Source organism: Notothenia rossii (genome assembly GCF_949606895.1).
Source record: "Notothenia rossii genome assembly, chromosome: 9".
Lineage (NCBI taxonomy): Eukaryota > Metazoa > Chordata > Actinopteri > Perciformes > Nototheniidae > Notothenia > Notothenia rossii.
This window is the reverse complement of record NC_136907.1, coordinates 74555942-74581870: the sequence shown is the minus strand read 5'-3', so window position 1 is coordinate 74581870 and position 25929 is coordinate 74555942. Positions and strand designations below refer to the sequence as shown.

Sequence of the window (25929 nt, the reverse complement as noted above, 5' to 3'; positions counted from 1 at the left end):
AATTTTCAAACACAAGTACAAAACCTAACAAAGAAATGTGTCCTTATCCCAGCTGGTTGAAAGAGCACCACCCCTACACATCGCTCTTTTCTGCTTTGACATTTTGGGAATTTTTATTTCTACTTATCGAGCCAACTCACCCAGTGTGTCACTGTATTTGACTCTCAAGATTTGTTTTAAAGTTTCGAATCTCTCACATTTCCTCTCGGCTTATTTAACATACAGTATCTCTGGTTTGCATAGTTTGTTTAATCTCTCACCCGTCTGATTTGAACATCAAACAGCCAGCTGGTTTCCCAGTGTGCAGGCCACCAAAGAGTGTGACGCTCATGACGAGTGTGTGTGTGTGTGTGTGTGTGTGTGTGTGTGTGTGTGTGTGTGTGTGTGTGTGTGTGTGTGTGTGTGTGTGTGTGTGTGTGTGTGTGTGTGTGTGTGTGTGTGTGTGTGTGTGTGTGTGTGTGTGTCAGAGCACGGTGTGATCCTGTGTTTCTCGCTGACTCTGGCTTCAGTGTTATCTGATTCTCCCGCTGTGTTTGCTCTCAACAGGTTTTTTCTCTTCTGATTCCCCTGCTGTCTATATTCTCGTGGATTTTCTTTATCAGACCCCCTGCTGAGTCTCTCTTCCCCTCTCCTCTTGGTTTTCAGGGCTTTTTCTTGACCCTCGAATGGATACAACAAAAAGCTTTTCTCATAAATAAGATTGAGTTAATACTCGGTGCTTCACTTGATCTGTCGAACATGATGCCGTAACTTTGTCCCCAGGCGGGTCTGTGTTACACAAATTGGTCTGAGACTCCTGCTTTCTATCGAGTCTTTGTGGCTTTCGCCCACCTGTTGTAATTATAACCACATTCACTCTGGACTTGTATTAGGCCAAAAGCCATGTTTGAATTCAAACACGCAGAAAATAAGAAGAAATACATTTAGAGTGGGCTCAATCAAACTGTTGCGGGAGAACAGGGGGTAGCAAGATGAACAACTAATAATGTAGGGGTGTGCGAAATGGCATTAATCTTCTATCACTGCTTATATAATTTTATATCAACGAAATGATACATATTGCAGAAGAGTAACTGTTCTGAAAACTTTATTAAGAAATGGTTTAAAGTAACAATACCGTACTCCATCACATTTTATTTTGATTTAATTGGATCTTTCATACAAACGAAAACAATTGCCTCACATGAGACCCCATTTGAATAAAAAAACAGAAAAACTAAAATTATGCTACAGAGTTTTTGAGAATGTTAATTTAAAGTGTTACAGATTTTAAAGTGAGCCCTTATCATAAAGTGTTTTTTTTAGAAATAACAGAAGACGTGGTTTTTCCTGACAGATTTGTTAATTTTTCCATTTCAAAAAGTTGACAAAACAAAGTCAAAAATGAACTGAAGAGGGGAAAAGCTGCCAAAGCTTAACTAGTAGCTCGGTAACTAACACATCGGGACACCCTATGTTTACTTTGCTACGTGTTTAATATGAGGAAAGTTAGAGTTTAATAATAGCTCAACAAAGATCTGATGTCCAATCGGTTTATTGGCTGTTGAAATCACATGTAAGTAGTGTGGGGGAAACTTCTGAAGCAATTGGAAACAGGACTCAGAGAGACACGAGGAGAGCTGGAGCTTTGATGGCAAACACTGACGGTTTATTTGGAGTTACGGCCGGAGAGTTGACAAGACAGGTGGTGTGCCACGAGTTGACACAGCGGTTGCCAAACCAATTCTGAAGAACTCTTCTGCAGCTCGAGGTTTTAACTTCGGAGTGTAATAATCAACATTCTTTATCAGTGAGACTAAAGCAATATGGACCCTGAATCTAACTAGAGCTGTCGTCCATAGAAAATAATGTGCGCCAGGGAACCTACGTCCCTGAACAGTAAATACCTCATGGCGGCTTGTGCTCTGTCACAGACTGGCAACAACAATGCGCCCCTCGTTAAGAGAGATAGCAGCGATACCCAAGGCCGTAGACCTATGCCATGGGAAAGGAGACAGTGAGAGGAGAACATGATGAACTGTGTCGAAGCTTGAATACCTAAGCAAATGATTCCCCAACAAGTAGAGTTCTTGCTATTTCTTTCCCCGGTCAAACATAAAAACATTTCCTTAAATATCTCTGATTTTTTTGAACTGATGTCCACTGTATCCCCTCTCTTTTTATTGTGCTCCAATGAACAAGGACATGTTATTTCCGTTTTAGAACGTATTTGACTGAGGAGATCCTTTGGTACGATTGTTGGAAACCAAAATACTGACCCGTCGTACTTTCTAAATGAAAGTAAAGAAAGATGAATACTTCACCCTCTGCTGCACATACTGAAGGAGACTAATTTGCTCAGAGCAGTGAATCAATTAGACACACAGTACAATTCCTATTTTATTATTAATTCATCATTTACATAATAAATAAATGCCCAGAGGTATTTTGAAAAATAACTGCTTCAACAATAAAAAATGGTTTTTCTTCTGATAGCAGTCATTGCTATGCATCTCAGTTTTAAATATAAACAACTTTCAATTATAATGTTTTGAACAGAATTATAATTATCTGTTTTTTATGCTGGATGCCAGATGAGTATTGCAGAAGCCTTGACTCAAAATGTTCCCCGAAACCATCTTCTCAGTTTAACATGGATTTCCAAAAGAGTATCAATTTCTCCAACATGTTCCTCTTCAGGTAAATGGCTATTTTGTTTTGGGTTATTATTCCTTCCATGTGATGAGTATGTTATTGTTATAATCGCCCAAAAATAACTAAGGATGATGGCACAAGGATTGGAACTATGAACCCCAGAGATCAAATACGACTAAATATGCCTCTTTTTCTTTTGGTTGATTAAAGCATTTAATTATTCATGGTCAGTGAAAATCTAAAATACATGTAACTGTGTGTTCAGTTCCAGGTCTTTACAAAGCACAAAAGCCTACAATTATAAAAGCAACTATGTTGAGCATGTTTGTATCACTAATTCCACATTTCAATGATGAATAAAATACTGTTTTCAAGGATTTATTAATTAAAATCTAAACAAGAAGTGAACACAATGTCTTAAAAATGTCTTCCTGTCTTTCCCACAGGCTTTTTACTCTTGGTCTCCGCTGTTCTGCAACCAACGATCCTCTGATGTGTAGCTGTTAGAGAGAAAGAAAGACAAGGTTAATATACTCTCATTAAACAACACGTTGTCCCTTAATACAACATAAGTAAAACACAAACAAAATAAAAAAATTATGTGTGCTCAAAAATACTATATTGAGCAACAGCATTACTTATTTTCAAATCCATTGTCTTGTATGCATGTTATACTCTTTAATTAGCCAAAAAGATTTTAAAGCTTTCTAATTCCATTGATCATTGAATTATAGTTATACTGATAATGACCCACGTAAAAAACGGTTAACTCTATTGATTCCCCTGGCCCTAGGGCTTTTAATTATGTCTAATAGGTAATTATTATCATTGTCTACTTACTCTCCGGGATGCAAAGAGGTTCTTCCACCATGTTGCGTAACTCGATTTCTTTCAGCATGATCTTGATCTCACACATGTCATCCTCCTCGCTCCACGAGGTTGAACCAAGATCCACTGCTGACGAGCTGAAGACGTCCAGAGGTCGGTAATCAGCCACCGCCAGAGAACCCCACCAGTCTTCTTTAGCGTCATCCTGCAGAGTTGTTGAGTGTGTTTTACCAGTGCCATCTTTGCAACCCTTATTAAAAAAAGCTTTGGTGAAGCTGATGGGCAGAGGGTTCAGCTGTTCTGTTTTCAGATCCAAATAGGTCCAGATGTTCTTGTTGTCTGCTCTTTTGTCATGAATTGAGGGGAAATACTTGCCAGCAGCCATGTTGCTTGTTGAGTGCATTATTTGTGTTTAGATTCAAACTGGATAACATCATTAGTTCTAGAACATGGACAAATGTTATGTTCAACAACAAGGCGCATGCTTGTTTTGTTTCACAGCGGGTTGGCTGAGTAGGTTGATGCAGCCTATTTGTTTGTAGAGTCTAACTATGCCAGGAGCCTCTTAGCTTTTCTTATCTAGGCTTAGCTATTTGTTGGCCTCGTGCGGTGACTTCCTGGATTCAATTGAACAACCACTGTGTTTTTGCCTGTGAAACTGTAATGTTTCTGAGTGATGTTAAAGTCACCTCCTGTTTACAGAGTTGATTGCCTTTGATTGGACAGAATAAAAAGACATTCAATCGATTTTCACACTGCCAAAATCACTAGCATTAGCTAAGCTAGCCGATATATTAGCCTAGCTAGTGCTATATAATTAAAGTTAAACTAGCTAAATAGTCATTCATATTATGTAGGGAGGACTTTATGTTCAAATATAATGTATATCCATTCCTCGTATTTGTTAGTGGGTAAAGTCATCCTACAATAAGCCTAAAACTATTTGTTCAGCTCTTTGGTTAAAGGTAAATTAAATACACAGATAATAAAAAGTACAAGTTAAGTTATAAGTAGGCAAGGTGTTGGCTAGCTCAGTGACTTAAACGGTCCAAAAATATATATTAGTTGCCAATCTATCTTGAATGTAATCACAAGAAACACTCTCAAAACAAGGACAGGGACTTTTTGGTTTGCATGTGTAAACAAACTAAGAAACAAGGAAATAGAGCTCTCAAAGCTATAGCTACTTTGGAGCTCATCCCACAGCCCAATTGAGAGACTTGTCATTAATTGGTCTATACCTATATATTGTATGTATATATAATGCAGTATTAGGCTTCAATGTGTCATTTAGTAACTTTGTTGGTTGTTAACCTCGAGATTTGTTTTATGTAAAACGTTTACCATGGCTCAAAAGGTTGAAAAACAGTGTGCTAGCTAACTTAATTGTGTTGGCGCCAGAAGCCTGTCTGGCGGGATTTATCGCCCTTTAGGCTGGTTAAATGGTGACCAATAGCTCCCTATTTGTCAGCAGCACACGCAGTGGAAGATGGAGAACTGGAGAATTGGCATTGCGGAGGGTTTTCTTGGAAACTGCTTTTATTCGACAAGGGGAGGAGCAGGTGCAGTGAAGTTGGAGCTGTGAACACATAGTAAAACCACCTTTCTCTCTCTCTCTCTCTCTCTCTCTCTCCCCCCTCCTCTCTGGTCCTTCAGTCGGGTGTTGGGGAGATCTCTCTTGGAGCTGTAGAGGAGAGGTTGACCGTCTCTCTCCTCCAGCAGTTTGTCTGCAGCCTCCAGTCGCCTCATCATGGATTTTGGGACTAAAAGAGTCGCTGGGATTATCGCTCAGGTCGCCCTGCTCCTCTGCAGCTCGTCCGGGACACACGGAGCAGGTGAGCAGGCTGCGCGCTTTCTCCTTTCCCCGGGGGAGAGGGAGCGAGTCCGGGCAGCGCGGACCCGGAGGGGAGGCTCTGAACGGGCACTTCATGTCTCTGTCATACCGCCTTGAAGAAATATAATGCTTCTATGTTTTGAATGCAATTATATTTCATTAATAAGTCTCATTTACCTGGTCTATCAGTCTGGGGAAAAGTGCAGAGTTTTTCTGTTTTTCAAGGGGGGTTACTGCGCTTGAGTTGTTGAGGAGAAATACGGTTTGATGTGAATAATGATTCAATTTATGCGCATTTGTTAGAACCGGATCTGTTTTAACAACGAACAAGATCGTTATTCTTTCAGAAACGTTAACGTACGTGTCGACTGAGTCTTTTGTTTTACTTTGATTCAATGTCGTTTCCTTGTTAAGTTTATTTTACTATTTTAAACACCTGATTCCTGCTGGAAAGCTTTGCATTTTAGGACACAGAAGGCTTGTGATTCACATTGGCATTTAGAAGGTCTCAGCTGTGTGTGTTTATCCTCTATGGGCTGAAATGACACAATTAGAAGCCAGTTCTTGTTTTATCCACTGTGTGCCCAAAACAAGGTTATCTGTTGTCTTTCTGGTTAATTTGGTGCTCAGTGCAGCATGATGGGAAACCTGGGACCGAGCCACGGTGTTTGGCTCACACACCCCAGAGAGTGAAGGTTGTCAGAAGGAAAGGTGATGTGCAGGTTGGAGGCTTGGTTTTGAGACCGAGAGGTTTCTGTTTGGATTCTGTGGTTTATGGCATGTGGAAATACCAATTATCCTCCTCATAAGTGCCTTTGAATGAATGTTTGACATCAAAATGTGTCAGTCGCTGTGTCATTGTGTGAGTGTGAGTTGGGGCGTTGCTGTCATACTTCAATTCTGAAAGAGGAGAGAAAAGGAGTGAAATCTAAGAGGAGAGAAACCGGACATGTATGTACTTCTAACAGATGGCGGGAAAGTATTTTATACCTTCCCGGTTTTACTCTCCTCCTTAATGACACAACAATCTCTTGTCATGCTGTTTCTTGTGCTCTTTTTCGATTCTTCATTCGGCACATTTTTGGCTGTTTTGGCTCTTCTGATTTGGCTGTTAAAGATGTCAATCTGTGCACAATACTATTTCCGTTTCCCACTTCTTCCCAATCCTCACTCGCTTCTCTCTACCTGACTCTTTTTTCTTTTTCTTCTGCTTCTGTCTTTTCTTATCTTTCCTTACACCCACCTGTATTGTCTTTAACCCTCTTAAAACCCATCAGGTGTATTACATTACTTTGCTAATAACTCACATTTGTTTTCATTAATTAAAGAGGACCTCCCAAAATGCATGCTGTCACACTGAGTACATGTCAAATAAAAACACTGTATATCTTCAATGTATAGCGATAGTAATACTATAAAATAAGACTTCTGTAAAATAAGACAACTTTAAGCTACTTAAAATTAAAGTAAATTGCCCAAGTTAAATATTAACGAAGCAACATAATTAGGCAAAAGGTGTTCGACCTTCCTGCTTCAACAGCCGGCTGTAAGAGAGAGAGATTGTGCCTCTACAGTCAGACAGAGAAACTAAGAGGGGATACGTTAGAGAGGAGTGGATATGAAGACATTATATTAAGTCACTATGTTCTTCCTCCATGAAAGAAACATACATCTGCCTTCACCAAACATCTGATTGGCTCCACCCCCCCTGCTGTTTCTGAATCTAACTCTCAGTCGTCTTCTTTCTTCTCTTCCAGCTTCTTTCCTCCTCCTTTATCCTCCAAACACACACGTCTCCATTTCTTTTCCTTCCCACTTTCTTTCTCTTGCCTTGATCTCTGCCCTCATGCTGCTCTATCACTCTTTCTTCCCAATTCTTCCTCTTTTCCTTTCCGGTCTCTACACCTACTTCTTCTTCTCCCTGTTTCATGTCCACGTGCCTCGCGCAGGAACCTTCCCCTCTCTCTCTCTCTGTCTGTCTGCATGCTCCCTCCCGCTGCTCTCTTTCCGCGCTGTTCTTCTGAAGGTTTTTACATTCGGTTTCAGCCGAAAAACAGTGAAACTGTTTGACTCATATTTGCCAGTATTTAACATATTTAGTATTTGTATATCAAAGAACAACCATTTCCTGTAAGCAAATTCAGTTTATTTATACTTTACTTGTATCTGATACCCAAGGTTTGATTAAAGATCCGTCCCATTATAATGAATGCTTTCTCTAAGGACATTCTAGAGGGATTTTCCTCAAATTGGTACAAATGATCACTTTGCTGACTTATAGGTCACTGACCTAATAACTCAAGTACATATGCTAAGTAAGGCAATTTGACAGAATGTTTTAATCTGTGTGGACAACACAGTGAACAATATTGCATATCTTTTTTAAAGGGTCCCTTTCATGCTTTTGAAAAGCCTCAATTGGACTCCTTTGTTTACATCCAGAACATAGTGACATCACTATGTAACACTCATGCTCATAGCCGTGGGAACATGTTTCAAATGGGGGGTGCTGTGGGGATGACATTAGGGCCGGTTTTGACCAATTTGCGGCCCTAAGCAAGATTTTAGCTGGCAATGAAAAACCTCTACAAAACACTACAAAAAGATAAACGTATTGACATGGGGGACAGCTTATATAAAAAGGCTTCAAATGTATTTAGTATTGCATACATATGTTTTAATTGGGGGTGGACGTCACATCCTCTAGGGGGGTCCGGGGGTATTTTACTTTAACATTTTAAAGTAAAATACTTCAATCTGGTGCACTTTGAGCGCCCAATTACTTGAGACTGGATACAACTCTAAACACCCATGTGAAAAAGATCGGTTTGCATTTTATTAATCAAATAAGTATATGAACATAACCAATAACCTACCATAGCCAATAACAAATAAATGTAGGCTAACTTATTTTATTTTTGTGGTTCATTTTTATCTTATTTGACCAGTTAACATTTATTTATGCATATTTTTAAATCTCCAGTTTTAAACAATATTTTTGGTTTACTGTAGTATACATTGGAATGATTTCAAACCTGTTTTTATTTATCCTAATAATTATAAAGGTGTGCCTTGGAAATATTTGTTTACATAAATTGTGATCAAACCGTTTCGACCCACTGAGATAACTTAGACTAAAGTGAACTATCTAAACCCTCAGAGTCCTTTACCTCACTGAGCCTCTCAGTCTGACAGGACAGAACTCTCCCTCCACATTATTGTAGAAACAGCTTCTTATATCCATTAGCGCAGCAGAAGCTAACAACAATCCCCGCCGGTACTGGTGCACCCCCCCCCCCCCCCCCCCCCTCTCTCTCTCTCTCTCTCTCTCTCTCTCACTTTGGCTGTGAGCTGCGGGCGCCTGATAAGCTGTATTATATTTGTATTTAATCTTGTGAAATTGCAGATCCCCTGTCCTCCACCAGGGAGTGCTGCAGCACCCTCAGCACCCCTACTTCCCACGGCCCTGTCATGCTTCCATTGGCTAGCGCTCCAACACATTGTACGTGATAGGCTAAGGGGCGGGACATCTCTAAGCGGTTGACCAATCACAACAGAGCCGGCCAGCTAACCAATCAGAGCAGACTGGGCTCTTGTTTCAGACAGAGGGTGAAAAGAGGTGCTGCAGCACAGGCAGTATGAGAACAATAAAGAGCCTTTTGAACATTAAAGCATGGAGACATGTCCCAGTAGAGACACTACATACTGATTACACCATAAACATGGGAATATCTTTAGCTGTCTTTTATGTTTCCTCTTTTGCGAGTTGAGTTTCTCTCAGTTCTCTCGCTTCTGGCTTTTGAGCCACCAGAAGCAGCATTTTGTTTCTCTTACTCAATTTGCTTATTTAGTTGTTCAAGGAGCATAAACCAAATGATTTCTTAAAGGTTTGCAAAAGCTTTTAGCAAATATGTCTCGTGTTTTTTGTTGTTTTGGTGTGTTTGTTTTTTCTTCTAGATAGTGTATAGTAAGTGGCTTACATTAAACGCCGGGTAGCTACAGCCAGGGGATTTGATTGGCCATTAGTCATAGTGCATTTTCAAGATTCAATATTCTAAGGCAGGGCTATTCAATTACAACTTCAGTTGGGCCAGATTTTATAACAACAAAATTCAGCTGGGCCAGACATTCAGCGGCCTGTAAAAAGCTGGTAATGACACATTTTAAACCAACACATATTATTGCGATTAAAAACATGCCATTTTTATTCATTGTTCATCTAACAAAGGCAAGTCAAAAAGTGCATAAAACACAACAAATTAGCATTAATTTAACAGAATCTGAGGCATCTCAAAGTGCATAAAAGTGCACAGTTTGTAGCATTACATTTATTTGCTTTAGAAGTAAAATATTCAGGTTATTTTTTATGAACCAGACACATCACAAAGTGCATTTAACTGAATACAATAATAGCAGTCTTAATAAATGTCCTCACATACAAAATCAAATTGGAAACATATGACACATGCACATCAAAAAGTGCATTAACAAACAGTTAAAGAGCTCCAATGTAAGAAAAAGAGGTAGTACTGTAACAATACTATGTTTTCACTTTTCTAGTAATAACAAAAAAATCATATGTTTTGGCCACATTTGACCCAGACACATTACAAAGTGCATTTAAAGGAATACAAAAAGAATTGTCAAATCCTTCAGTGCACAAACCCATAACAAGGGATAAGGATAACTAACATATGAATGAATACTAACACTACACGTCTACTATAGTAAACTAGGTGCTTACTATCACCTCATTTGTGATTTGTCATCGCTGACTTTCTCGATGGGAGAAGGGACATTTTTTGTTTTTAACAAGAGCAGTGATTTTTGGCTCATAGGATGTCAATACATTCAAAAGACATTGGTGAAGAGTGCTGTCAGTCAGGGAGCAGCGAGTGCTACTTTTGATTGAGTTCATGTGTGAAAAGCTTGATTCACATTTGTATGTTGATCCAAACATACTGAGCACACAGATCGCTACTTTCTGAACGTTAGGGAACTGCTGTTTTTTGACATCACTCCAAAACTTCGCTGGCCCGTTAGTGTGCTGCTCTTGTGCCATGGTTACGGATGAATGCATGTCAATAAGTTCCAGTGTAAATTTCCCCTCGTCGATGCAGGGGACCACTTCCTTTGCTCTGGTTGATACGTCCCCCTCTATTGCAACAGTGAATGGGTCTCTGGCAAAGCCCATCACCTCTGTGGGCAGAGGCAGAGCAAGTCCATCCAATCGACCGGCAAAGTTCTCTTTCAACCTCGCAATGAAATCTGTCATCACATCGGTGATTTGCGCCGGGGATGTGATGTGTTTGTGGAGCGTCGGAAAATGCACCATCCGACCCGTGCTCAAGTCTGTCGCGAAAAGGTCCAGCTTGCGCGCATCTGCTCCACCAGATCAATGACCGTTTGTCTTTGTTACGCTTCAGAGTTGAGGGAGACATGTTTTAGAGTTGCTATCATAGGACCACCGTTACTAGCACCACTAGATGCACTTTCAAAAAACGTGCTGCGTTGTGGTTTGGTGGTTTCTATGCAACGCAGAGTGTTGCGTTAATGGTCTGTACTAGTGTAGGAATTTGGCCACAGGAGGCTGGGCACTCGGGAGTTGGCTCTGAGCTGCATCTAACCCGCGGGCCGCCATTTGAATAGGCTGTTCTAAGGCTTTATTGTCATAGGCATAGCAAAACAAATCTTAAGTCCAAAGCTCCTCTAACAATATAACAACATTCTGTATAATTAAGACATAAACAGAAAACATATAGGAGCAAGTAGATAGCGCAGGTGACATAATGGTGCGCTAAAAACGGTGGAAAATATCCATGTAAAACAGAATGAGATCTGACAGAATGAAAAATGTAATTCCGTGCCGTGAGTTTTAAATACTTTAAATTGTAATTTGATATACATATTTGGACTATAATCTAGGGCTGCTCGATTATGGCAAAAATCATAATCTCGATTATTTGGGTCAATAATTGATATCACGATTATTAAAAACGATTATCCATTTACTTTGAAAACATCATTTATTGAAAAAACTGTTGATTACCCTGAACTTTAAGTATAATTCAACTGAAAAACCAATAAAAACATATAAAAATAAATAAATAAAATAATCGTCATATTTCGATTATGTGGTTTTCATAATCGTCGCAAGCCAAAATCGTAATTGCGATTAAGCAGCCCTACTATAATCACAATGTAAGTAATTTCATGCAAAGGCTGTCCACCCTTGTGAACAATATAAATGTGTATTTGAACGTTTCCCAATGCCGAGAGTCAAATATTCGGTATTACATAATAGATTCAATCAAATTGAGTCTGAAAATGAGTTTTTAACAGACCTTCCCCGAACAACAATAATTACAGCATTAGAGGTTTCTTTCATCAGACGCTTGTGTTTCTTCTCGCTTTTGCTGTTTATTGCTTCTCTGCTGCGTCTCTAATTGTGCCTCAGAAAGTTTTGCTGTCTTATAACTTGTTTTCTTCTGATTATTTCACGGTTGCTCTGAGCACTGCGGTATTCTGAATGTCTGTGTATTAATTACTGATTTAATTAGCTTTGCTGTATTGTTCGCTGGTGGGTTTCCTCAGATGTAGAAATCCTCCTGATTCTTTGATTAGTTGCTGCTTTGGGTTTCCACTGCTGCTCAACTTTTAAACACGGCGTGGTGCGACGTACACACCGGCCTTGAGACGTGTTGGGATGCAAGCATTGTTGTTTAGTTGACTTATAGAAATGCACTCTGAGTTTTTTGTCATTGCTTTTCAATGCATTACTTTTGGAGTAGTATCTTTGGTTGTAAGCCTGGTCAAGATGCAAAAGACTTTTACTTTAATGATATTTTACTGTTTATGTTGATAGGGATATAAACGTAACCAGAACAAAATGTTACTGTATACCCCCACTAGGGCTGCTCAATTATTCGTATTTTAATCGCAATTACGATTTTGGCTTGCAACAATTATAAAAACAACATAATCGAAATAAAACGATTATTTTTATTTTATTGGTTTTTCAGTTGAGTTATACTTAAAGTTCAGGTAATCAACTGTTAAAAACATACTGTTCACATTTTTCTTTCAATAAATGGATGTTTAAAAGTAAATGGATGATCGTTTTTAATAATCGTGATATCAATTATTGACCCAAATAATCGAGAGTATGATTTTTGCCATAATCGAGCAGCCCTAACCCCCACTGACATAATGCATCATTTAGTCATAATAATTAAACACTTTTCATACACAGGATGCAGCTGATTTAACAATTTGGTCCACAACAAAAAACAAACACAGAATAAGACATTGAATTCATCTCAGGAGTTATAACTTATTAGCACACATGCAGCGTACATGATACATACACAATTCATTTGAATACAAGAATGGGCAAAAGGATGGATACATACAATTATCCAAAAATATAACAAAAAAAGAACCCACTCAGTGAAAGAGAGACAGACATGAGACACAATAAAGGAATCAAACATAATAATGAAAATAATACATACAAAAGACAATTAATGAATAAATACAAATGTAATAAGAATAATGACAATGTGACACTGGTTCAATATGCCTTTGACTCCCAAGCAGCCTTTTGAAGGCGTGGAAGAACAAAATAAAACTCTCAACTTAATTCTCCAAAAGATTGAAGTACAATTATCTTTCATGGTTTTTCTTTTGATGTACCTGTGCTTAAGCGAAGAAAAGTCAACGACTGTACACTTCAGTTCTAAGAATGCCTCTCAAGATCTTTCTCAGCACTTCGTGTGTGTGTGTGTGTGTGTGTGTGTGTGTGTGTGTGTGTGTGGGGGGGGGGGTGTGGGGGTGTGGGTGTGTGTGTGTGTGGGGGTGTGCGTGAGTGTAGGTGGATGGGCTGATTGTGATAAAGTAATGAGAGAGAGAACAATGTCACAGTGTGCTGTTCCCGGTTGTTCACATTATAATAGGGCTTCTGAAGAGGCTCCTGTGGGTTCAACGTCTCCCACGTCTATCATGATGAATCCGTCTGTGTGGGATTGCTGAACATTGCAAGGTGGTCTTCAAAGAAGCTCTTGCTGTTTGATTCTGTGAAGCCAAACCTATGATTAACTCAAATTGTTCATGTGTCAAATCACCATACACAAATGACCATTTCCTGTCTTTCAATCTAGGAATGTTTTAGTGCTTTAATGATATATTCTCAGGTAAGACATGTCAGTGTCTCCCCTAGCTTTACTGCTCTGGGGGGGTGCTGCCTGAGCGGGGAGTTGGGGGGGGGGCGGGGGGGGACTGGAGCAGAGAGAGGAGCTGTGGATTATTGTTATTGATGAATGCATCAGTGTTTCTTAGCTTCAAAAACACTAAACTCACAACTTAAAATGAAAGCGTTTAGTTTATTTAACTTCTTATCTTTATTTAGAATTCTGTGCTAAAGTGCGTGAGCATTTTTTCGCTTACGGCCCGTCTACACTACAGGCATCAACAAATCTTGAAGCTGGGCGTGTCTGAAGCTTGGCGATTTTTTTGCGAGCAACGCGACCAACAACCAATCACATGAATCTCCCGCCCCCGAAATACAAAGCAATAGCAATGTTAAAACGAAGTAAACTGGATATAAACTCTCCAAACAGGTGAAAAAACTACCAGTTTCACCCACTGTCTCTGCCACCTCCCTCCATGCCTGGTTCCTCCGGTTTGTTTCCCGGTAAATAGTTCTGGTCGTAAAGAACCGGGTGATTTGCTACCGTAATATCTCGTTTGGAATATGAGGAAATGAACTGCAGTCTGGCTCTCCCAGCTTGCACGCGGTTTGATTGGCTAGCGCTTGCACTGGCGGGATTTGCATAAACGGGATTTGATCGGCTGATGCCAAGCATCGTGCCTCAAAAGTTGAACATTGTTCAACTTTTGATGCCGATAGATGCTCGTGATGCTTGCAAAGCCATGCCATGCTCCCCACAATGCAGTTCGGCGAAGATTAAAAATCTTCTACGTCACCCCATTCAAGTGAATGGGCGAAGCGTTGAAAGCATTTTTCGATGCCTGTAGTGTAGACGTACCGTAAATGCTAATTCAGAGGCTTGGTATTACCCTGTTGTTTTGTTTTGGTAAAAATGGTTCATATCTTCAGTTAGCTGAGATTCTTCCCGTTAATCTGGTGCTACACATTAATAGTTTCATAAATGTTAAGAAGCCCTGAGAGACACAGTCTCGAAAAAAAACTGTGGGGGGGGGGGTCCACTGGGGGGACCGCTGTGCTTAAGAGGTTAATAAAAGAGCACATGTTCAATGCGAAAAGTGACAGTAGATATAGATTAGTTATAATTTGGTGCTATATTATATATATAAAAAAATAATTAATAAAAAAATAGTCTTCATGTTTTAAATTGTATCTACGAGTGAAATTGCATTCATTTGGAGTCGAGTTTCAGTCCGCCTCATGAAACTATGTCTAATATTTACTCTCTTTTAGCTCCGCTTTTGGTCTCCTCCAACTCCTCAGGGAAATATCTGGGTCTTCAGCTGCTAAATGCTCCACTGTGTTCACCAGCTAGTTGCTAACATTGTCTAACTTCTAATTATAGTGAAGCAAAACAGTAAAGTAGAGGTAAGGAAAACCAAAAAAAGCTCAAAACAATAACATATAAAATAACAATTTGAACTAATGTTATAATTTAAAAAATAGTATTTAATGCAGCTTTAAGCCCTGTTCTTTTCTCCATGCCTGTCCTGCATGCTGTACACCAAACTGCTCTTAGGAGATTCCAGAATAGGGATATCATTAATTCAGTGTATCGATCTCCACAGTGATGCCACGCCCAGCCTCTATCATGCCATCAGATTTGAATTAGAATCAAACAATGAGGTTACCATTACCCCTCGTAAGGTTTGTTCGTACCTTAGGGTTTTTTATCACTAAACAGATGCACACAGATACTTAGGTCGATATTGACAAAGGGGGATTCAGGATGGATCGATAAGGAGAGGACTAGTCTGCTCTCTGTGGGGAAGAAAGCGATTGGAAAGATAAGTCAATGAAGCTGGGAAAAGAAAAACTAAAGAATCGTAACAAATCCTTGAATATATCACACTGAAGGCAGAATCGGTGTCTAACTCTTTATTTATTGTCAAATAAGGAAAGGATTGAGAATGTGTTTGCAGCCTGATTTGCTTGACTAGATAAAAGGGAAACATTGATAAACATGACCTCTTTAAAGGTGAAGGATGTGCAGACACATAGGCTCTACACCACATTCACGAAATCACATTGAGGGTTTGCATTGAGAGGACAGATACATCCAAAGCATTGTCATCAGAAGCTGCAGAGAGACAAATTAAAACCTCATCCCCTTGAGGAAAAAGCTTTTGAACCCAGAGGACAAAATGCTATTTCAAATCCGTAACCCAAAAACAAACCTCAGTTTCCTGAAAGCAAAAGGTTGTCCTTCAGCTATGTATTCCCCCAAGAGCCTAAAGTACATCATTCACTTAATAATCGCCAACTCTTTTCCCCACATTTCATTTGTTTCCAGCGCCGGGGGCAAGGTCTGGCTCAAGCTATTTATCAGAGAGAATTCAAGCTAAAATACATCCTGAGAGGCTTGATATTTGTGTTTCTCCGCGCACAATGATTCAGCCTCTAAGCAGCGCGGCTAAATCACTTCTGTAAGTGGAGCTGCTTTGTATCCCTATTTACAAGAGACAATGGACTGTCCAGTTTATTTGCTGTAACGCTCAAATCAGGTGCGGCCAATCAAAGCTGTAATATGAACTTTTCAACAGCAGCTATTAAACAATATCAATTCAGACAAAGTCGTAGCACTGACGGGCAATGTTGGCCATAAACAAACTCTATTAGGTTACACAAACACAGGTTTTTCATTAACATATTTAGTTGTTCATTTGAACAGTTCTCCTTGGGACCTATACCAGAATATCTAAGAAGAAGCGTAGCTAGCTGGAGCTACGATAACAACTGTGAGAAGACAATACACAGAGTACTTAATCGTGTGTGTGTGTGTGTGTGTGTGTGTGTGTGTGTGTGTGTGTGTGTGTGTGTGTGTGTGTGTGTGTGTGTGTGTGTGTGTGTTGTGTGTTAGAGAGAGAGATGACACACACACACACACACACACACACACACACACACACACACACCATATTACCAGAATCTGGACATACACATATTTCAACACACTTTCAATATCATTTTGATTTGATGGATTATATACAATTATATTATATTGTACAAATGTATATTCAATTATCTTCAGCTTCTTCCCTGAATTTATGTGACATAATATTGTTAACATGGCACTGTTACTGTTAGCGCCTTTTACAATGTGATTTGGCAATTCTGTGTTTTGATATGGCCATACCATTAAAGCTACGGTAAGGATGAGGTGGAAAGTGACAAAAGTCAATTGAGTTTTTGAGTTCGTTTAGAAGTTTTTTAACTACATTTTGATCCAGTTTGTTTTTGTCAATGATAATCAAGGTTGATATCGTCGCAGTCTGTATTTGATGACGTCAACTGCCTTCAAGTTATTGGAAAAAAGGATTGTCGAGGACATTTTTTGTTATGGTGTTTTTTATCAAATGAACACGATATACTTGTTTCAATCGTGTATTGCCTAATGTGAAACCCCGCATTTACTAGAAGATAATGACAGTTTAGAGAGCAGCGGTATCAGCCAGGAAAAGCAGTTTTCTCCGTCATCATTTTCAATTCACTTTCCTTTCTCTCATCAGTATTTCCTGAGGTGTTTATCTCCGCTCCGAGCTGGTCTCGAGCCACTGGAGTGTGCTATAATCATAGCCTAATGACAGATAATCTGAAGAACACTAAATGACTTTTAATCCTAGCCTAATGACGGAGAATAGCACTGCACCCCCGCTGTGTGTCTGAAAGTGCTGATCTGCATTTTCAGCCTCGCTTCTAGGCGTTTTAAGTGACTCACTGGTTTCTCCGAATCACCACTTTTCAAACTCGCAACTAATGAAATGTACACTTTGATGTCAGTTTACTTTTTGAAACTTGCCTGAAAGTCAGATCTAAACAGCGGTTAGTGAGTCAGAGTCAGGTGGAACATATTAATATTCAGACAGCTTCTGCCCCGTTGTCCTGTGATTAAACTTCATGAGGGGTGACATGATGGACAGGTAATCACATTTTATTTTCCTTGAACTCGGTGACCAGTGTCTCAGCTCATTACACTGCAATATCTGCATGCTTTGGTTATTTACATGCCCAGTGTTGAAGAAAGGGTTTGATTATTCACCGGCTGCAGGCTATGGAGGGATTTAATATGAGTTACAGTAAATTATTGAGATGCTGGAGGCTGAGAGGCAAATTCAGGGGTGTTATTACTCACCCATTGAAGGCTATTCGTTGCCCTAAGGAAGAGTTTGTTATTTAAACTCTGCAGGCTCCAGGCGAATATTACGGTCGCTTGATTACATCTCTGAGCTCATAAAGTATCCCTCATCTTACCCAGGATTAATCCGGAGAGCGGGAACCAGAGTTTATTTCAGGTATGGCTTTCTCTCGTGTGAATTTATTGCTGAACTTCGTGTTTGCTCTGAGAAGAACAGAGCCATCGGGGCTTCCGGTCCTATAAGATTCATGAGAGGGCAGCATCAGCGAGAGCAAGGATGAGGAGAAAGGAAAGTCTCCCTTCATATTTCTTCTTTAGTGTCATTTATGGAAATGTGTGAAGGCAAAGTGGAGCCATGACTGGGAACAGATGAAGTCAAGGATACAGAGCCTCTAGTCATGAATCTACATTTACTGCATCAACCCAGAAACATGGAGTTAAGTGAGGAGCAGGCCATCCATTTGATATCTGGACCTGCTGGACGGCTTTATTTGTTCAAGGCCGTCCCCAGAAGAAGTCTGGCTGCCCGAAGAGGGAAGCCATTCATCAAATGGAGCTGGCGTTATAGAAGATGACTTGCTGTCGCCCCAAATATCAGCGCTCATCTGCTAAGGTCACGATACTCCATCACTCCCAGACAGTAGACTCAAACAACAAATGATCGTATACGTACAACTCTATTTGCTCCAGCGGGTACATTAGTTAGGACTGCCGTATTTGGATATTTTACTGGAGAAATCAAACTCACCAACTGTCTGCATTAGTTATCAAGGTCACCGGGCTCTTTCAGTCTCTATTACAGTAGGGATTAGACCAGGGGTGGGGAACCTCCGGCCTCCGGACCGTATACGGCCCACGTGACCATTTGGTACGCCCTCGAGGTAATTCATAAACACACAAAATCAAAGAAAATGAAAGAAATCTAGACCGCAAAATAACTAAACAAGAGTGCCTATTTTTCCAGGCCAAGGTCAGGGTCCTTGAACACAACACGAGCCTAACGTGTCATCACGTGGTATATGTCTCGTCTGACAGGGGTTTAGAGCTGAAGGAGAGCACCAGATCGTCGCTCCGGGACTTCACACTTCACTGTTTTAGGTCCACTTTTATTCTCCATCTATATCAATAGTTTAGGCGAAAATGTCGATGGAGCAACCTTACATTTTTATGCGGACTATACCGTGATGTACTGTGCAGGTCCCTCCATTAAGGAGGCTGTTGTTGAATTGCAAGCCATTTTTAACATTATTCAGACTCAGCTCTCTGAACTAAAGCTTCTTTTAAATGTTGATAAAACCAAGGTAATGCTCTTTTCAAAAGCTAAAAAGACACCAGAGCCTGTTTTAGATATTGTAACTACGCAAGGAATAAAACTTGAAGTGGTTACCTGTTCCAAATACCTTGGTATCTGGCTTGATGATTGTCTCTCTTTTAAACGTCATGTCAATAACCTGTTTAAAAAACTGAGGGTTAGGCTAGGTTTCTTCTACAGAAACAAGTCCTGTTTCTCGCTTGAGGCCAGGAAAAGGCTAGTCACTGTGACCTTTTTACTATGGTGATTTGATCTATATGAATGCACCTGCCAATTGCCTGGTCAAGTTAGATGCTGTGTATCACAGTGCACTGAGATTTGTGACAAACTGTAAAGCCTTAACCCATCACTGTACCCTGTATGCAAGGGCTGGTTTGCCTTCACTAATTGTACGGAGGCTCAGTCACTGGTACATTTTTATATATAAAGCCAGGAAACTTCCATCCTACATCTGCTCCCTGATCTCACGGCGAATTGTAAGTGGATACTGCCTGAGATCGAATGCTGTAGTTTTATTAAATGTGCCAACTGCTAGGACTGTCTTAGGGAAGATAGCATTTAGACGCGCAGCTCCACTGTCTTGGAATAGTCTGCAATTGAAATGGAAACTGAGCAATCTGGTGCCACTAAATGTTTTTAAAGCTCGGTTGGATGCTACTCAATCGGAAGCTGTTGGTACCTGTTCATGTGGATAGTTATGTAAATTGTAATCCCTGTAATGTTGCTGTAAAATGTCCTTTTGTTGTTCTGTTTATATTTTTTATGTTTCATGTGGAACCTACTTGAGCAGGTCTCCCTTGAATAAGAGATCAATGATCTCAATGGGATACACCTGGATAAATAAAGGTTTGAAATGAGAAGCCGTACACATACATTTGCACAGATATGTCCATATCTTTCTGTTTGGGTTGTCATGCCACACCGTGCACGTGCATGCATACGTGAGTCATGGTAAGATATCTGGATTAAGAGGTTGCTTTTTCTTTGCACAGCATGAAAGAAAGGCCAAATGAATGGGCTCTGATTTTAGTTTTTTTAAGCAGAGCTCAATAATTTGTACGGCCCTCGGAGGATGTTGAAAAAATTGAAAAGGCCCTCGAGAGGGAAATGGTTCCCCACCCCTGGATTAGACAGACTGTCCTTATGAAGGAACGTTTATACTGCATATTATTCACGAGAATGTTCAGTGGGGTGCTAGAAAGTATTGTCAGTTCGATAGCTTGTATGCTAAACTTTTAGATTGGAGTAGCGTTACGGAAAAGCTTTGCCATTGTAAATATAAGCAACAAGATTTATCCTCGTGGGAGAGAAGATTTCATGAACTCAGACTTATAGTTTTCTATAGTGTAAAAAGTAAAAGGTTGAACATTATACCTCTTGAAATGTCAAAAATAACAAGGGGGTATGACCATAATTAGTCCATTGATAAGAAAATGAACTAATAACTACCTAAACACACGTACAATCTTTAGATCTTATGATAAAACTAAGTTTAACATCGAGATAAAAGAAAATCTCAGGAAAAGTCTAAAAGATGTCACCAATTTCTTCAAATCAATCAAGTGTCTCTTCAAACGGCTGCAGATGTAATCAGTGTTGTGTAAATGTAGTAACGGGGGAGACGCTGTACTGTTTGCATGTGAGTTTACTGGAGCACGTTGTCTCTCCTGGATGAGATTCAAAGTGTCGTACGATTGAAAAGCGACAGAGAAAGTTGTTACTAGAACACAAATAAAGGGATTGTTAAGAGAAATGTGAAGCCTGGCTCCTCTCTCTCCCACACACCGGACCAATCCCTGCAGGAAGTGGGTGTGAATGTCAGATAGCACAAGAAAGCAATCTTCGCCCCCTCCCGAGTGGAAAAGGTGACTCTCAGACACATCAGGAGTGAGAGAGCGAAGTGTTCAGGGCTGTTGCACTTATGTGAAAGACCTTTGTGGCTGAATGATTTGAACCTTTGGCGGAAATGTTGGACGATGTTTTTCTGGTTTTAGTAAAAACCTGAGGCTAAAAGTGATATTTTGTAAAACTCGCTTTTCTCAATCTTTTTTCCCTCATTGGACATCACCACTTTCCCTATATGCAGTAGAGTAGTGACGAGGGGGTGTTTTTGATACAAACACGTTTTGTTCAGCCAGATCATTTCCACATGTTAAGAGCACTGTTATGTTGTAGTTGCAATTAAATCCCTGGAAGTAAATAGCTAAGATACTGTATAAGGCTGCAAACAAACTTCATCACAGTCACATGACTTCATGGGACCACCGCTAAGCTAAAGGCGGCTAATGTTCGTAAATGTTACGTTTATTCTGGTTTGTTTTGTGTTTTAATCTTTTATTTTAAATGTATTTATTTTATGTTTTGTGAGCTGAGCTGTGGGATGTTATATTTTATACATCTCTCTGTACAGCACTTTGGTCTGGAGGTTTTAAAGTGCTATATAAATAAAGTTGGATTGGAATGTTCGGGGTGATGAGTGGTCTCGTTTAGCCCTCTTTTTAGAAACAGCCATTGTACGTTACGAGTACGAGTTGTGCTGATATATTTCATGTTATAGAACAAAACGTGAACATCTCTGAAGCTTGTGATAAACACAGACCTTATTTTGGGATTCAAACAAAAAAGTCATAAAAAAAACGCTGACTTTTAGACAAGGGAACAGGAAGTGCTTCAATGTTAACTTATTTCCAAGTGAAGGACTCATTCCTGCATCACTCTATTGAAAGCTTTTGAGCCCCACATTTTGCCTCCTGACGCTTTGGGTCTGCTTCAATGTTTCCATCATCCCAACGCAAGACCTCCAGAGAACACATCATCAGTGTGTCTACATCGCTCCGTGCGCCACGGTTCAGGCTCGTAGGTGTTTACACTCGGAGATAGATGCTGATCACAGCCTAACATCCTCTCTGTTGTGTATTTTTATGAACCCGGTGGCCACATCTCTGCAGGCGGCTGCTGTACAGCGACTGCTGATGAGAGGAAGCACAGCCGCTCACTTTGCATTAGAGAGGAGGACACAGCTGAGTCAGTGGCCATTAAAAAAAAGTGTACGGCTGAATTTCTACTCAACAAGACAGTTTAACCAAGCTAAGCACTAAGGTGAAAACGAGGTGGGTGGGTGAGCAGTGTGCGAGAGAAGAAGGGGAATATAAAGTACGAGAGGGGTCAGAGTCTGCAGGCTGTCTGCTCGTAGTGTTCCCTCTCCGCTCCTCACAACGGCTGACATTTCTACTGCCTTTCCCATTTTACCCCTCAATGACTCTGCAGTGTGTGTTTGTGCCACCATCTGCTTTCTGGAGGGATAGCCTCACATCGTTGACGAAGACGTAGGCAGAAGAGGTGTAGGGAAGGATGACAGGGAGGACAGCAGGTGTGAAGGAAAGGGAGAATCTTAGACAGGAAGAGAAAAGAGCAACTTTAAAGATGGGTGACGATGGAGTGGAAGGAAAAGCAGAGGGGTGTGTGTGAGGGCAGGAAGGAGAAATAGTATCTAATAGTTTCCCCTGTCTGTTTCCCTGCTGTTGAAGTCTCAACTGCCTCTACAATGTCACCCCCGCCGGCTTTTAAGGGTGTGTGTGTGTCTGTGTGTGTGTGTGTGTGTGTGTGTGTGTGTTTGTGCGTGCGTGTGTGTGTGTGTGTGTGTGTGTGTGTGTGTGTGTGTGTGTGTGTGTTTGTGCGTGTGTGTGTGTGTGTGTGTGTTCGGGTTCAGACCCAAGAGTACTGAGTTTCTTCACGACTGCACTGCCATAGATATGAATGCATGGCTAACAAAAGTGAACATTGAAGGAACAGCGTCACTCTATGGACGGGAATTAAATCGGATCATGTGATTGTTGTGGATTTTCCCATGATGGTTATTTCAGATACAGCTCTCCAATGTCTTCTAGGGCTGCTCGATTATGGCAAAAATCATAATCTCTATTATTTGGGTCAATAATTGATATCACGATTAATAAAAACGATCATCCATTTACTTTGAAAACATCCATTTATTGAAAAAAAAATTGAACAATATGTTTTTAACAGTTGATTACCCTGAACTTTAAGTATAGTTCAACTGAAAAACCAATACATTTAAAAAAAAAAAAAGAAAAAGTGTTTTATTTCGATTATGTTATTTTCATAATCGTTGCGAGACAAAATTGTAATTGCGATTAAAATATGATTAATTGAGCAGCCCTATCTTCTACCCATGCCATTTCAATAGTTTAAAGCTAGTTCATATTTATTTATGTGAAATGGATCAAAGGATTACATGTACATGTACATTATCATGCCACTCTTACTGAGTGTTTATTTCCGCCGACAGCTTTATCATTTAGTCTCCCCACTCACATTCATTGACCATTGATACGATGGCCTCGTAAGAACTCAGATGCTCAATTCCGTTGCTTGGTAATATTCTTTATTGTAAAGAAACCAAAGCTATCAATAATGACTACTAGGCTCTACTAGGATTCTCCATAGAATCACTAGGTTCTACTAGGTAATGTAACATGGATCTCTGGCAAACAGGCATGGAGATAACGACATCACAAGACGAACCAACACCAGACAAAGGGAGAGAAGGACTAAATATACACATTAGGTAATGGGGCACAGGTGGACACAATCAGGGGCAGGAACAACAATCAGTCCAGCAGGTGTCACACGGACAGGACAGCGCTAAAACCTTACAACCATAACGAGTGACGTATCTCATTGCAGGCAACTTAAAAGAAACACTTTTCAAAAATCTGCTTAAAATGGCCTTTTCCATCGTGACGTTATAGTTTCAATTGCAGATGAAACTATCTGGCCAAATGAGATTATTTTAAAGAAACGTCTCCTTTCAAATAAAGTAATAAATCAAACCGAATACTAAAACAAAAATGTATGTCCCAATTATAACTCCATTACAAAAGGTAAGCCCTCATTTAAACCCTAAAATGACATAATGTTAGCACATCATGTCCCATTATTTTAACAAATCTAAACATTACATTAGTAGCATCTAAAAATCACTCCATATACTTTACTACACTAAATTAAGAGTTGGAAATGGCCCACAATATCAAGGCAGTGCTCACCTTGGAGTTGAGCATTAAGTGTCTTCTATGTAGAGAGAAGTTAATGAGATTTTGTTCATATCTTTTGTTATTTTGCAGCTATATTGTAAACAAATTCCCCGTATTGAAGTGGACTCAGCCGGCTTCTCCTCAGGGAGCAGAAAGTAGCTGCAGGGACTGTGCAGGGCTTGACGGGTCATTTCCTAACAGCTTGATAAATCCTAACCCGGAGAAACCGACCGTATAGAAATCAAATTTCTGTGAAGTGAATTATCAACTCGCAGATCAGATTCTTCAAACTGCAGGGAAAAGATTACATTTAAGACAGGCAGAGGACAGATGTGTGTAATACTGTTCTGGACCCGTGCCACCTGCAGTCCTTGGTGTGAAGTTGTTTACCACTTTTATTTGTTATCTAGTGCAAAAGATCCTGCGAGCTGAAAGACAATCAGTGGTTTCTGGAAAGTTACTACCCCGGCAGCCATGATCTCATTGGACTAAAGTTTTTACCCTATCAGATTGTTCTGTGACCAACAAGCTATGACAAGATATTCACCACCATGCCCTATATTTCTGACCACCACCCTAATTGGGGGTATGTCTCGAATTTCCCCCAGCTTTTCCCCAATTACACTTCCCTATGAAGGTTCACTAGTTCAGAGTAAAAGTGCTGCATCGGCGACTGTCTCCAAAACTTCTGAAAAAGACGGAAACGTTTGATTTATTTGAAGACGTGTCCGTAGCCTTTGTGTTTCCAGCCCCGAGGGAATCTCAGCTCTCAGAGTTTGATAGGCGGGAGAAGATGGGGGATATCAAATCATTTTTTTTTAGAGGCACTTATCTTCTTATGTTTCCTGAGGGAAGATGACTATAAAGTATTATAGGCATACATTAACGCTGGTACTAATAGTGGGTATCAGTCTGATGCTGGGCTCATATACTTGTCATCGTAATCATAACACTTCTTCGATATAACCGCACTTTATACCACTTTATGTCAACATGACGTAAGTAGGTAGGCGGAGAAGGGACAATGTCAGCACTTTTTTTATATATTAGGATAAACAGTGCTGACATAAGTAGAGCACAGTGCAATCTATGATCTGTTGAATTGTCAAGAGGATGGTGGAATACAGCTCCTTTAACAGAAGCAGGAACCAACACAGTGAAAGTTAAGAGCAGCTTGAAATGATAGCAGCTGGAAACGGCAATAACCATCGCTGCACCAAACACTGCTACACTGGGCAGTAACAATAACAGAAGCTTTTACCAAGGACAGTGCAAAGACTTATGTCCCTGTGTTCCCTCCAGAGGGAGTTTTCTCTCCCACACACTCCCCCCCTCCTCACTGAAAAGCCTCCAATGGACTCCTTTGTTTACTTCTGTCACTGGGGAGTTAACAAATGGTGATTTTCCACATCGGCACAAACGTAATGCTGATACCTTTCAGCATCATTCAGTACTGCGGACCGTGAGAGGATGTTTTGCTCCCATTTTGTAGATGAAAACAGAAACAAGCTCACGGCTGGTAATGCAGAGAAACTTCCTTTAAAGGTGGGGTAGGTAATTTTGGAGAAACCAGCTCGAGTGCGCAAGAATTTGAAAGTACACGGCGGGAACAAATCTGCCACTTCCTTACAGAGCCCCTCCTCCAACACACACGAACACACACATGACCAATGAGGGCACGAGATAAGTTTGTGCACAGATGGAAGGCTGACAGGCAGGTAGGCCATCCAGTTACTTTAGCCGGGCCGGCTCAGATGATTGGTCGTGCTTTTTACAGCGCCACGGCTTCCACAGATGACATTTGTTTATGTATTTTTTGTCAAAGCACTTCAGATATTCATTGCTATCGGGATGTTAAGAGCATTCCATGGAATATAACAAAAAGTGCATCTCGAGCCGGTT

General features: G+C 40.3%; 2 protein-coding genes across 3 annotated transcripts in view; one reads left to right on the top strand and one right to left on the bottom strand.

Moving 5' to 3' along the window:
- Nucleotides 1-3005: 3005 nt before the first annotated feature.
- LOC307019823 (uncharacterized protein) lies at nt 3006-3939 on the bottom strand. Its single transcript, XM_079650928.1, has 2 exons — nt 3475-3939; nt 3006-3134 (listed from the first exon to the last, which is right to left on the bottom strand). Exons 1-2 carry the CDS (start codon nt 3863-3865, stop codon nt 3052-3054), a joined length of 474 nt encoding a protein of 157 aa, XP_079507054.1. The 5' UTR covers nt 3866-3939; the 3' UTR covers nt 3006-3051.
- A 379-nt stretch (nt 3940-4318) lies between these two features.
- The window catches only part of LOC307020883 (contactin-associated protein-like 4), a 181190-nt gene continuing 159579 nt past the window's right edge, over nt 4319-25929 (top strand). Inside the window, exon 1 of one of the 2 annotated variants that reach the window (XM_079652567.1) lies at nt 4319-5297. In XM_079652567.1, the coding sequence (XP_079508693.1) occupies nt 5213-5297 (85 nt within the window). In that variant the 5' untranslated portion in view covers nt 4319-5212. The remainder of the gene's footprint in view (nt 5298-25929) is intronic. The other variant, XM_079652566.1, reaches the window with a different exon arrangement.

Bases quoted from the DNA above. Each gene is read 5' to 3' on its own strand.
- LOC307019823 (XM_079650928.1), bottom strand. From the start codon at position 3,865: ATGCACTCAACAAGCAACATGGCTGCTGGCAAGTATTTCCCCTCAATT. The intron at 3,135-3,474 runs GTAAGTAGACAA...TCTCTCTAACAG, and splicing joins ACCTCTTTGCATCCCGGAGA to CTACACATCAGAGGATCGTT.